Here is a 14,198-nt window from a genome sequence, read left to right as displayed (position 1 = left end):
GACAGAAAGGAAGACCGGGATTTTGTTGCCTGCATTGCAGTAAGGTGACAAATGACCCGTTCAGTGTCACATTGTCTAGTTCACAAAGGAAACAGTAATAATAATATAAACACAGGTTCTGTTGGTCCTATTGCAAATACATGTAAAGTGAACAGAATGTCATGGCAGCTCATATTGTCAGAAAAATATGTGCAATATATAGAATGACCTTGAAAAAAAGCCAAATAAAAGCTGCCTCATAGAAAAGAAAACTGTAATATACATTTGAAACCATACCTGATCTAAATTAATAATACAAATTATGCACAGGCTATTAGTATGTTTTTTACTGAGTCTGCATGTTAGAGAGGTTACTAATATATGATATAACATAGACTGATATAGCCTTTGAAGCATTATTGACCTTCATATATGTTGCAAATGAACTCTTATCGAAAGTGAAAGATTAATTACAAAAATGTAACAAGAAGATTTCCTTTCTTCTAACTGACAGTGAACTGAATTACATCAAGTTAAAATTCAGTCTAATTAAAGGGTTAGAATAACTAAAGAAGAATGTCTCCATTTTCACATTTTTTTTTTGGATCTTAAAGGAACAAATCCTACTGTGAAAAGTAGACCTGGCGTTTGTAAACAAAATATGTTGATTTTGCTTACATTTAATATCTTCACTATGTAATAAATACATCTGAAATCTATAAGTGGGTTGGCCGGATGGCAATAATATAAGAGGGTACACATAAAGTATCAAGGGCTACAAGTCCATGCTTGGAGAAATCAAAATGTACTGTAAATAACTTGAAACCCATTTGGCAGGAGTTAATGAAGGAAACACTTACGGTATAGATATAAAACCAAGGAGCTAATAAACTCTCCTTTTTTAAATATACAGTATATATATATATTTGTACTGGTTTTCAACGACCAACACATTTGACAAGTACAAGCAGAAATTACTGGCAATTGCATGACTTGTAGCCCAGACATACTGTATACTGACAGACCTCAATAGACACATACAAAGGTTGACAAACATGTTCAAACAAGCATGCAAACTAAGTGGAATTTCACACAAGATAAAAAGCAACCCTGACATAATTCCAGGCTTGAAAACAGCCTATGAAATCAAAAGATTATTTAGACATACATACATTCAGTCTCATACTACTCATTCAGTGAAAAATACATAAACATTGCAAGTCAGTGCATATTTGTTTTCCTCCATTTTATTATCAAAGTGACAGAGAACACAAACACACATACACAATTTAATTATGGTTCCTCTTTAAAACATGCTGCTATTTACAGTCTTGTAGTTACATGCGCTATTAACAAATCTGCCTGATGTACATGGTTGAAAGAAGGAAGAGAGAACGTGAGACAGAGAGAGAGGCAAAGGTGCCAATCAGCATCCTACTGATCAGCTTCCATGTGCAAAACCATTTTCAACTCCAGTAACAACACCACAGCCTCTGCACATCAAATTAATACAATGTTTCTGGGTTGAAAGACTGCCATATTGCAGTACTTTGGGATCAGGTACAGACAGCTGTACATATGGCTAATGAGTCAATGGTAAGCGATCCAAACAACATGAAATACAGCAAAGCATGATACATGCTTGTATTTTTTTTGATATTTTTGTCTTAGTTTTTTGCAGCTCCATTTGTTTCAAGCAAATGGCATTGGAAATATACAGTGTGTCTGTATATATGCCTATTGCCTACTGTACATTATGTGTGGTGGTCAACAAGATTTCATAGTATCTGTTGAGTCCAGATTATACAAACCCACATGTTGCATTGATTTAACACACCCTTAGAAAGTGCAAGAACTACATCTTAACATTTCAAATTATATGCAGTTCTCTATAAAAATCATCCCTTTCACAGAAATCCCCACATAGTTGTTTCACCAGCAAATATCAGCTGATTAAAGTTGTAAAGTGTATAACGAGAAAGAGAAGATATAACCAACTGATTGACCAATTGATATAAAAAATAAAAGTGACTGTCAGATGGCACTATCTATAAATGTATACAGCAAAACACAACAAAATTAAAGTTGCAATTATTAAAAAAAAACATTGGTAAGCCTTCCATCATCCTTACTTGTCTATTGATAAGTAAGGTTTTACATCCAAGTGGTCAAGCAAAGCTCAAGATAGATGTCACATTCATAATGTCCCTGTTAGGGTGAGGTTTACCCAGTTAAAATCTTTCCCTCTAAAGGCTAGTTCAGACCAAAGACTCACTATGAGACACAACTATTTTAAGCCTGATTTATACTATACTGTTGTACGATGATGTCGGTCGGCAAAAATGGCTGGTCAACAAGTTCTCAATGGGTTGCATCTGCGACACGTTGTGAGCTTGTAGATCATATATTTTTGACACGTGACACCGTAGTACGATGGAGCATAAATTAGCATTATAACATTGCGTAGAGAAATTGCAGTGCTCTGAATTACCCATAAAATAACTGAACTCTGTGCCTACTGTATTTCCCAAAGTGTCAAATTGGGAAAAGCACCCTTATACACCCAGTCTCAACGTGGGTCTATCTGAAGACACTTGGAGCAAATATAGACATGCCATCATGGCATCATGGACTGAGAAACTGATGACAAATAAGAACAATAAATAAAACAAACAAAACTGACAGAACAATGTTTTCCCTGCCATATACTATTATACGCATCTCCTTCTCAAATGGGAATATACTGCAACAGAGTTGGTCAAATGAAGGCAATCTCCTGTGGACATCTTTAAAAACACACTCCAAACTGGATTGCTGCATTAACTTCAATCTCAATTAAACCTTTTTTACATTAATTTATTTAACACAGATTTTATGCAAGAAATAGCCCAATACTACAGCAGTTCCTACTGAAAGTTATAGCACACTTATTAGCAAGTTATAATATTGGGCATGGTGTATGGAGAGCAGTGGGACAATAAGTAAAGCATGCATAATGCTCTAAAAACTAAACAAAGCTTGATTTCCTGCATCGCTTCCACTTAGCCTGTCATCACATGTCAGCCACCTGAGAATCTGTTTCTAAAGGCAAGTTCAACTGAAACAAACACTCAAAAGTCTGCCTTCCACAAAGCAGTCACCCAGTCATTCAGTCCTGCTTACACTATTGTGTGAAATGTGGCGGTGCTTTAAAAAGTACTATTCATGTTTCTCTCTTTTTTTTCCCTTTTTTTTTTTTTCCTTAACCATGAATAAGCAGATATTCTATGATCTCTCTTTTTTTGCTGATCAGAGATCTGAGAGGTCATGACCCATAGCCATGTGTAAAGAGATGGGGTTTCATGCAGTGTAAAGGTTGGGGTTCTGAGTTAGTTAGTCGGTTAGTTAGTTGGCTTTGGTGAAGTTAGTTACTTCTTTGCATTCAGTTTTGCCAGCTCGCCATCGATATCTTCCTCGGGCTGTAATGGATGCCACTGGGCGATGGGGCGGCGCGGGTTGGACATCATATCAGACCAGTGCTTCAGACCCAAGCCTGACGCCTTGTTGCCCACAAAGATCTTCCCAATGGCGTCATTTTTTCCGATCTTGTCGTAGTCAAACACCGTCACCGCCACCAAGATTTTCTGAGAGACGCACAAAATAGAAATTCAAACATTCTTCCCTTTTCAAAGCATTGGCGCAACTGATTTTCAAGGCCATGTGTTGAGAAGGTAATAGAAAAGCTCTGGAATAAAGAAGCAACATCACATGACCCTTTTGACTGTATACACACAGTCAAATCCTCAATGGTAGTTTAACTCTATCGTCGTTGTCGGGTGGAAAGCTTGTATGTCCAGTCCACAACCGTTACTTCTCAGGAAATATTTATAAAACCCACAGACTTTCACTTTCAAATGTTATATTAAATGTCCCGCGAGGCGACGCACTGTGAGCTTGTAGATCGGCAATTTTTGCTACTTTTGTGCGACACTGTTGTACGACAACGTAGGGCATTAATCTATGAAAAAACATAAATTGAAACTATGGAGATATACTAAGGTTTCTGCCCGACAGCAACGATATGCCATGTCAAACACTGTAATGTACTATACCTGCATTTGGTCAAGGGGGATTTCAAAGCTGAAGGATTCATTGTAGTATGGATTCAGTGTGTTCTTCTTCACCGTGGTCTTTTTCTTCTTCAGACGCTTACCTCCCTGCAGAAGCTGGATCTTCACGTAAGGATCTGCAGTCAAAGACAATTATCGTTCAGTTAAATTTAATCCATTTAACAATGAGACATAGCTACTTTGGTAATGAGCTTATACACACAATCAAAATAGAAACAAATTGAAGCATTGGAGAGAATTGAAAGAAAGAAAGAAAGAAACAAACAAACAAACAAACAAACAAATATATTTGTTTGATCTAAAATCAGGGATTTGAAATACATGTAATTATGATATTTCTGTACCAGACAATCCACAGGCGTCCATTTTCTTTAGGTTCTTGGCCTCCAGAATGCAGACAGTGAGTTTACCAGCAGTTGGCACATATCGAAGGGAGATGCAGATATCTCCAAGCTTCTCTGGCTAAAATATTGAGCAGTTGGATGCAGGTAGACAGGGACAAACAAGTGAAAAATGACCTTTAGAGAATAGCAGTACTAATGGTTCATCCAACAAACTGCTTTGAAATATCAATAATCATGTTTGACCATATCAAACTGACAGGTAAATGACAGTATTTGATATACTACTTCAGTGTCAGGTCAAAAAACAAACAACTTTTTAAATATGTCAACAAATTGACCACTTAAAGGTTTAATGACATTCACTTTTACACCACATTCAAAGTCTTTGTCATGGTCCTTCAAAAGTGTACAAAAGGTTTTAAGTGAAAATTCCATTCCAGTGATCCATGGCAGGTGTTTTTCTCTCACATTTCTAAAGCCTTTTCAACTGCAATGAAAAAAGAAATCTTTGCCTGCGGGTGTCGCTGGTGAGGGATTTTGCCTGTCAATCATCGCCTCTGCTCCGCCCCCCCCAAAGGAAAGGATAGGGGGGGGAGGGGCGAGGAGGAGAGTGGGCGGGATTAATCGACTGTGACCTCACTGTCGAAGGGCCAAGCTCAGATTACTTTTCAGCCTAATTATTCAGAAAACCCCAGACCACAGAAAATCCACTGAATGTTCTAAGTTCAGGTTTTTTGGGTGTAATTGAGGTCATAAAACCCCAAATAAAACATTGAAAATAAAAAAAGTGAAAATGAATGTCATGATACCTTTAAAGTCTTAAACCATATACTTAGTTGCCCAGTTCCCATGGGCTCTACTAGGTACCCTCCTGCTTTCGCTCTACACTAGATATCTTCGCTGAAAAGATCTATTCTACAAGCTCACAAGGTGTCACATTGCGATACGTTGTGAGCTTGTAGCTCTTTTTTTTGGGGGGGGGGTATGTTAACAGCACCTCTTCTTGGTCTGCACTCTCCAGATCCTTCCATTCTTCTATGGGTTGTCCAAGGTCAATGGAGTTCATTGCGATCTTCACCTCTCCAATAATGTCATGTTTGGAGAATCGGTCATAGTCAAAAACAGACATCACCAATATCTTCCCACCCAGTTCCTCATAGGGGACCTATGAGGATGTGATAAACAGACACATTATGGTAACGTTTTAACAGAATCTTGGCGGATATGTTATTCATTGATATTCACAGGAAATAAATTGGATTTATCCACAATAAATTCAGTATTTTAAATATTCACAATCCACAATTTTGGCTTAATTACATAATTGGATTTGAACATATTTCCTGAAAGAGAAACATGCCTTTACAGTAAAATAGGAAAATAACACATTTATACAGTTGTTTCATATCAATAGTTAAAAAAGCATTCTGCATTACAAGATTACTTAATATGTCCTTCCATGATCCCATAGAGAAGAAAATGCTCCATCTAGACATGTGCCCTTGGTATAAAAAAAGAATTTTCACTAGAAACACAAAAGAGACAGGAAGTACAAAATAACTGAAATAAACCTGGTAAAAAATAAGTAATGATGGCACTCTCTCTAGGATTGCTTGGGAGAGAACAGCAAACAGGACTCATTCTGCTGGTACCAGTTTTCAGATAAACACTGCCTCCATTCTGACCCAAAGCTGCATCTCGAGTCTCAGAGGAGCTCATTAGAGAGAGAGAGGATGGGCTGGGTACTGGGTACACAGCAGCCAGAGAAAAAAGACAGGGTGTGGTTCCATCATGTCCACACGCCAAGAGAGAAAGGCATGCAGTGGGTTTTCACAAAATCGGAGATGCTAAATATTTACTTACCCACTTATTTATTAGCCCGGGGTACCCTGCAGGGCTCTATAATAGGTACGCTCCTTTTTTCCCTAAAAAAGCTACTATTAGCTACAATTTTCACTGAATGTTTGCTCCATGAATTGGGACGCCAGGGTTCATGTGGTTAATATGACATCACTGTTGTTTGGAGTCTTTCTTCATGACATGCAGTAGTGTGGACTTTTTTTACTCTGGTACAGTACAATAAACTCTTGTCATTTTTCTCCAAAGGTCAGGTATACACATCAAAGAGAGACCTACCTTGAATACAAATGTCTCATTGAAAACGGGGTTCAGCGTTTTCTTGTGGACTTTGGTGTCATACTTCTTCTTCTTGTCAGGGAGGATGTAGACCTTAACGTAAGGATCAGACGCTCCGCCTGCATCCATGGAGATTAGGTCTGCCGCTTGGAGGATGCCGACTGTGAGCTATAGTATAGGATAAATGGGGAGCAGAGGTCAGTGGAGACAGACATTTATCAGAGACCAACCCAACATTTCTGGGTTCATTCACCTGTGTCAATCTCACTGCTGCCCATGAAAACCCACACATTGGTTAGGCTATACCGCTATACAATATCATCTGCCAACCTGAGCCACCCATGCAATCACTTTTTATTTGACAAGTGGGATACCACAATCTGAAAACACACCTCTTCAGACTCTACCTCACCCCCTAGCACTCTTCATTCCTTGTATCACTTCTTGTCACCTATTTTTGGATAGATGCTTTATACTATGCACTATGTTGTTTTTTTCACTTAACGTTATTTAGAGAGACATGTTTGCTTGACCACAAATGCTAAGAATGTTATTTAGATAGCAGCATGTTGTTTATAGCATGATGTTTAGACAGATTCTAGGTTTGATGTCTACGTGCTATTCTTGTTCATTTGTATAATTTGTAAGTGATTTACCCTGTAATTTTAGGGTTCAGGCCAAATAGTGACACTTTCATAGTCACTGGATGAGAGTGTCTTCTAAATGCTTAATTATGTTCTAAATAGCCTGCACATTGTTTGACTGGAGCCAACGTTTTCTCCCCCCCCCCCATCATATTTTGCAGGATAATATGCACCTAAATGCGAGAGCACGAGGCAATTCTGCAATTCTATTAAGTACAGTTTTAACAAGATTATTTTTATTTTTGGAGCAAGCCACATTATGTTGATTCATAACAAACGATCCTCTTGAATGATTCAGCACATCGCAGCCTCAAAAATCCATGCCATCACCACAACACTGCAGCGATACGGCAAAAGAGGGTTACTGTAATGATGATAGTTACTGAATATAGTAGAGATAAATTACCACTCCCTGTATGATTGCTTTTTTTTTTACTGATTTAGCGATTATAGACCATCCAGCTTCATTAGCCTTAGTCTCAATAAAGTGATGAGCCCTTGCTCTCCATTTTTGTTGGCACCTGGAGTCTTGCATAAAGATTAGGCTAAACTGTTTCACCTGATTATTTGATTACAGAATTTTGAACAATATGAAAAGCAAAAAATGCTGATAAAGAAAAAGCAGTAATAAGAAGTAATGATTCACAGACCTTTGTGTTCTCAAAGTCATACTCTATTGAATACTGCAGCTTTCCCAGTTTCTCTTCCTCTTTCTCCTCTTCCTCTTTCTCCTCCTCTGTCAGTCCAGTCTCTCCTTCATCGTCATCATCATCCTGGTGTTTCTGTGGTGTTAAGATGACACAAAATAGAGAGTGTCAAAGGCACGGGGATCAGGTGTCAGAAGACGGGAGTGCCCCATAACAGCATGCCACAGACACGGGGCCTCCAGGAGTTTATGTAGAGCGGCACCTGGGGCACCTGATGGCATACTGTATCATTCAGTCATGGATTGACCAGTTATAACTTTGCAAACGTCTATGGGTGATTCATTCAAAATAATTTTGTTAGTACACCTCCCATCTTCACTGTGTGTTCTTTTTTTCTTCTTTTTTTTTTTGTTCATTCGGCAGCTCCTTCAACATGCTTGTGCCGTTCAGTGAGTCAGCCAGAGACAGTGGAGGCATTGCATGCTAGTTCCACCAAGAGGGAGAAGAAATGTGAACCTTTTTCAATGAAATCTGATAACACCTTGTTTTTGTTTTGTTTTATCATTTTGTTTTTGAGTGTTTTTTTGTTCATAGGTGAAGATTGTTAGATTCTTTGATTTCACATAATGAACAGAGGCATGTAAATTCACTGAGTACCCTTAAGGAACTAGCTAACAACAGCCAATTCCAATGCCTACAGAATGATAGGAAAATAAGGCTTCTCGGGGCAAAGACAGGGCTTTCAGATACTGACCTGACCATGTATTTTATTTATTTTTTATTTATTTGCGACTGGAGTTCAATTTGTGTTTTAATTCATCAGACATATTTTTTGCAATAAGATAATGTCCAGAACTATTTACTGCAAAAAAGGGGTCTGCATAGCTTGATGTGCAATTAGATACATTTTGCAATCATAAAATGCCACTCTCTACTCAGCTCACCATTATTACAGTAAATGGTTCATGATTAAAGGGCACAGCAAGCTTTTTAATATTTAAAAAAAAAAATTATTGCAGTCGCAATTTCCAAGGTAATTCGGACTTTGTAGTGTTTGTGCAATCCTGTCATTACTTTTCAAGCCAGTCAGGTTTTGCTCACTGCTCCTGCTTTATCTAAGGCCATCCTTGGGTATAACGGTTATTCTGGTGCAATCAAAATTACATTTCTTTTTTATTTTTATTTTCATGCAGTTTCATCATTAGCGTTCCACTGTCTCCCAAACAACCAACCATGCCCTTTTTTTTTTTTTACCACATGCATAGATTAATCGTGTTAAACGTGTCTTGCATATCATGTCTTGATCCAATACTTTCAATATTGGTGTGAGTTACATATACAGATACATTGTCTCAGGAACAATGTGTTAGATGGTTAGACTCTCCTCTCTGGGGTTTATGGAGCACATCATAGCTTTCCAATTGTTACATTCTCAAGCTGTCATAACCAAAATAAAAAATAATAATAAAAAAGATTGGGGGAAAAAGGTAAAGGAAGCTACGACTTTCATTCCATGAAACCCTTCTCCGCCCAGTGGCAAGAGAGCTAGCTTCAGTGTGAGCTATCCACCTACCGTAGATTATAGGGTCCACCACAGTCAAGAAACACGAGGCACACACAAGACGGACACAAAAGCGGAAAAAGGAGGAGAGCAGAGAGAGGGAGAGGTTCAACTCACAAGACACGAGGACCAAACACGCTACAAAAAGAAAGGCAGTCAGCATCACCACCAGTAACACCACTTATACCACCACCACCACCACCACAAATAGGATGAGAAATGACACACTCGTTTTCTGTGCTGAGGAATTACCCTGTCACGTTTCCAGCCGGGGACAGTTATTCACATTGCGGACACAATTAATTGGTTGTTTTAATTAACTGTCATTGGTGTGGAGGAAAATCTCCATGGGCATGCTAATGTATTAAATATGGAGTTAATCATTCGTTTTTCTAAGATTTATCCCCTGGATTTTTGTCTGTCTTCATTTCTTAAGAGTCTGTGGGTCTTGCACTTACAGTATATCTGTTGCCCTTGAGGTTGCAGTATATCTAACACATCATCACACCAGGGACAACACTGGTCATTTTCCACATGCCCATTACCCATTATACCTTGCCACCGTTTAACAGTGTGTGTCATTTTTCACCGCCTACCACAATGGAGTACGTCACACACTTTAAATGACCACCAGAACAACATCAAGTAAATGAAGGGGAAGAGAGCTCTCCTTTGTGTCCTTCAAAGTCTGGCCTATAGAAAGAGCTGCTGGTGAAAGACCAAAGGATGTTAGCTAAACACATCTAAAAAAGAAGAACTCAGTAAATTATATCATTCAGAGGCACATTGATATATTGCTCTAATACACAAACAAAAAAGTTAGGAGTTATAGCATAATAAAACAATGGAAAAAAAGTCATCTGGGTAAAGTTGGAAATCACAGCGTAACCCCAAAACATGACTGTTACCCTGAGATCCACCCTTTGGTGCTGCGGGTGAGCGTGTATGAAGCACAAGGCGTCATACCTCGCCCTGCATGTTCTTCATGTTGAAGCCGTCCTTTCCCTTCTTTCCTTTCTTGTTCTTCTTCTTCTTGCAGCAGCATTTCTTGATTATGCAGAAGCAGCAGGTGAGGATGAGCAAGGCTGCCACCACAGCGATGGCAATAAGAGCCCATGGAGGCACTAGAATGAAAAAACCACACAGGGAGAACTGAAGTCAAACAACCTATGCTGTCATTTCTCGAGGCAATGCTACATCAAACGTACAGTGTGATCGATGTCAGAAGAATTTAGCCTCTGTGTGTGTAAAACGGTTGGGAGGCAGGATTATTGTTGCAACTCACGTGGAATTTTATCAATTTCATTCAAGAACTTTGCTTTGATCTCTTCAAACATGTCATTCTTGCTGATCTCCGTCTGGTTGCCAGAGGGGCCAGGTGCCAGGTCGGCCACCGCAGTGGAGACAACTGCAGGGGCGGGGGCCATTGTCACGGTGGTGGCCCCAGTGGGCTCTGCAGCCACCATGGCCTCTGGCTTCTTCTTGAACAAGTTAAACTTCATTGTGAAAGACTAGGCACTCAGTCCCTGAGACAAAAAGGGACAGTGGGGGACATCAGGGGAAACCGTTTTAGAATCAGAAACATTTATCAAGTTCATTGCCTTTTAATTCATTTCTGCTTTTTTTTATTTAATATGGATTTAACCAGGTTAGTCTCAATGAGATTAAAAATCTATTTTGCAAGAGAGAACTGGCCGAAAACATCGGTGCAAATGTAGACACACATAAATACAGTTAGTACAGATTAGGCCTCTAACATTATTAAAAATTAAAAAAAGCCATCAAGTTACACATTGAAGCCATGGAAAGAGATTTCTAACAATGTCACAACACTTAAGGATCAAAACATACACATTACAGACCTGCATTTAATTTTCCTCAATAACTTCACCCACGCTTTAAAAGAGTGTAATGAGATAAGCTCCTGCAATTTCCTAGTTCTTTGAACGGTCAGCAGTACACTGTTTTGAAAATGTAGCCGATAAGTGGCATTGTACTGCAGGGTACAAAGCGCATGTACTGTATATGAGGAGCGGTCTCAGTTTGGCCTTATAAATGACGAAGTACAGTACAGTACCAGTGACTCATCCTGTGCAAAGTTAAGGAGGGCCAGCCTACTCCCCTATACAATGATATGTTTTCTAAATTTATTTTTTTAATCCCACTATTTTGTAACCCTTTTTCACCCGGTGCCAATTATCTAAGTGATCCTGGGCGCTACACTCCCCCCGCCAGCCTTGGGAGCCCATAGCCGAGCTCATGCCTCCTTCAATGCACGAGAGCCAACTGACCTTCTTGTCACCTGACAGGGGGGTGTTTCCCCAGTTGGACGTAGCACGTGGAAGGAACACGTTATTCCAACCAGTTCCTTTCCCCTCCATCAGGCGCCCCGGCTGTCATGGGGGAGGCGGTATAGCGACCAGGATTACTACACGTTTTAGTGAGGGTATTAACTACCCTAGGAGACATTAGGAGAACATGCAAACTCCACACAGAGTAGGCCCTTTCGCCAACCCCACCTAGGGTATGGGCGCTGATGACGCGGAGGAGAAGACACGCCCCCAGCGCCCACAGCATCCCCGGCGGGAATCGAACCCAGGACCTTCTAGCTGTGAGGCGACAGCGCTACCGACTGCGCCACATGATATGATTGCGATTCACAATCCTCACCAGAGCATACATACTGTACTGTAGTCGTGATACAGGAGTGTGCATGTACAGACTATTGCCATGATCTAGCAGAAGGAAGTATAGCGTTGAATGTTAACTTCCTAGCGTCTTTCTTGCTTCAAAAGAAAAATACCTGAAGCAGAGTTTTTTTCTATGTGAGACTTAAATGTGAGATCTATCTATAAAAAAAACTAAGAACTTAGGTTAAACTTCCAATTTCCTTGTCCTGTGTGAGAATTAAGTGTGAGAATGTCTGTGGTTCCTTCTTGGACTTACTAAAAACTTTCAGGAGTTTGGAGTCAATCAAAAGTATTTTTTAATGTTGCTGCACATCAATAAATAACGGTGTCATCTGGCTAGCTAAACTGGCATTTTCCCCGACAATGTTAATATACAGTAGACTCTAAACAGAGCCGAGCCCCATGGCACCACCTTCTGGACAGTTAATACAGCAGATGACTTCCCCTTGAACTGGCCCATTTCTACCGAACGGGCCCATTTAGACCTGAGGCTGATTCTAAAAACTGTTTTCTGAAAATGTATGTTGCGATATATATATATATATATATATATATATATATATATATATATATATATATATATATATATATATATATATATATATATATATATAGCTAAAATCCAAAATGACACAGATGCTTTCCCGGATTGGATAGGTTATTAAACTAATCAACTGCCCACACTGATAAACCTACATTGACTAACATTTTAAGCGTCAAAAGCATTTGAAAGATCAGTAAAAGGGGGACACAGAGTTGTTACCTATTCATGGCATCAATTAGATCATTATCACTTTCATTGCGGCAGACAATTAGTAGAACAAACATTGTTGTCACATAAAAACATTATCTGATTACACACCAGGGTCTCCAGGACTCCAGGATCATTTTGAAATAAGCCTGTAAATATTCTGAAATGAGGGGTTTCCTCCTTTTAACAGGGGCAGAACATAGGCCGACTTCCATTCACTGAGGATGTCATTTAGGAAATTAAACGATTCATACAGGACCTCCAACCAGTACAGTACAAAGGCACAATGAAAACTTAAATAGCAGCCAGGCAAACGTTACAGTATGTGTATTGTGTGAAGTGTATGAGTGTCTGAATGATGTGAATGCGATGCACACCATGTTTTCTCACTATCAAAAGTATGTTGAAGATGACTTTGAGACAAGATTGTTTTTCTGTCTCTGTCCCACATCACCTAAGGGTTCAAGTCATTAACTCAAACATGCTAGAGTTAAAAAATAATAGAGAGGGCACCAGATATCCCCTCCCGTCCACTTGCACTGAGTTGCTCACCCAGAGCATGGGCCGAAATCACCCCTTCTTCCGGGTTGTGAAATGTGATGGGCGAGGCCTATTTGGGCGACTTCTGCGACGCGTTTCGGTCACCGAGGTGCGCAGCCCCATGCGCAAGCTTGTGTGCAAGCTCGTGAGTCGAGCCCATTATTGGTCGAAACCGTTTTCGCTCGTTCATGTACAGTGGCCCCAACTGCAGTACCTATGAATGGCCAGCATGTCCAATGCGCTTCAATGCAACCACTGGGTTCTGGGGGCTTGGCTAGAACAGACAGGTGCAAGGATTACGTTTTCACCCCTGTCAATCTGTCCATTTGTGTGAGTAGCTAATGGTGGGCAATTGTTTTGAATTGGCCTCATGGTGGCTCTGTAACAGGCTGGGTCATGTTTTGTCCGATAACTCCATAGGTCATACAATACTTTTTTACCCTGGATGGATTCCTTGGATGATGATACAACTCCCCATATAGCCCCCGCTGATTTCGCCTGCTAGAACTTTTTTGCCATTTTACATTTTCTTCAAAACATGCTTTTTGCTACTACTCCTACAGTTTTTTGACCAAAACTCACACAAATCAGTACACATTATTGCTGGAGTCATGTGATGGAGATGTATTAGTCTGATTCTTCCTTATAATTCCATTCCAGTTGCATACATTTCTGTCAGTGAAACCCACTTAATCCCTCTCTGAAACCAACAAGAGAACGAGTACGCAAATCATTGAGAATTTGCTTGTAATCTCAGTAGAAAGTCTTGAATATGAAAACCTTCCATCAGAACTGAG

At 39.7% G+C, this 14,198-nt stretch overlaps 1 protein-coding gene across 1 annotated transcript; it reads right to left on the bottom strand.

Moving 5' to 3' along the window:
* Positions 1–2,946: 2,946 nt before the first annotated feature.
* LOC308082722 (synaptotagmin-2-like) lies at positions 2,947–10,919 on the bottom strand. Its single transcript, XM_080424693.1, has 8 exons — positions 10,706–10,919; positions 10,387–10,544; positions 7,863–7,985; positions 6,569–6,736; positions 5,430–5,597; positions 4,433–4,550; positions 4,071–4,204; positions 2,947–3,602 (listed from the first exon to the last, which is right to left on the bottom strand). Exons 1-8 carry the CDS (start codon positions 10,884–10,886, stop codon positions 3,387–3,389), a joined length of 1,266 nt encoding a protein of 421 aa, XP_080280819.1. The 5' UTR covers positions 10,887–10,919; the 3' UTR covers positions 2,947–3,386.
* Between the last annotated feature and the right edge of the window lie 3,279 nt (positions 10,920–14,198).

Source organism: Gymnoscopelus braueri (assembly GCF_963280865.1).
Source record: "Gymnoscopelus braueri genome assembly, chromosome: 3".
Lineage (NCBI taxonomy): Eukaryota > Metazoa > Chordata > Actinopteri > Myctophiformes > Myctophidae > Gymnoscopelus > Gymnoscopelus braueri.
This window is presented reverse-complemented; position numbering and strand designations above follow the sequence as displayed.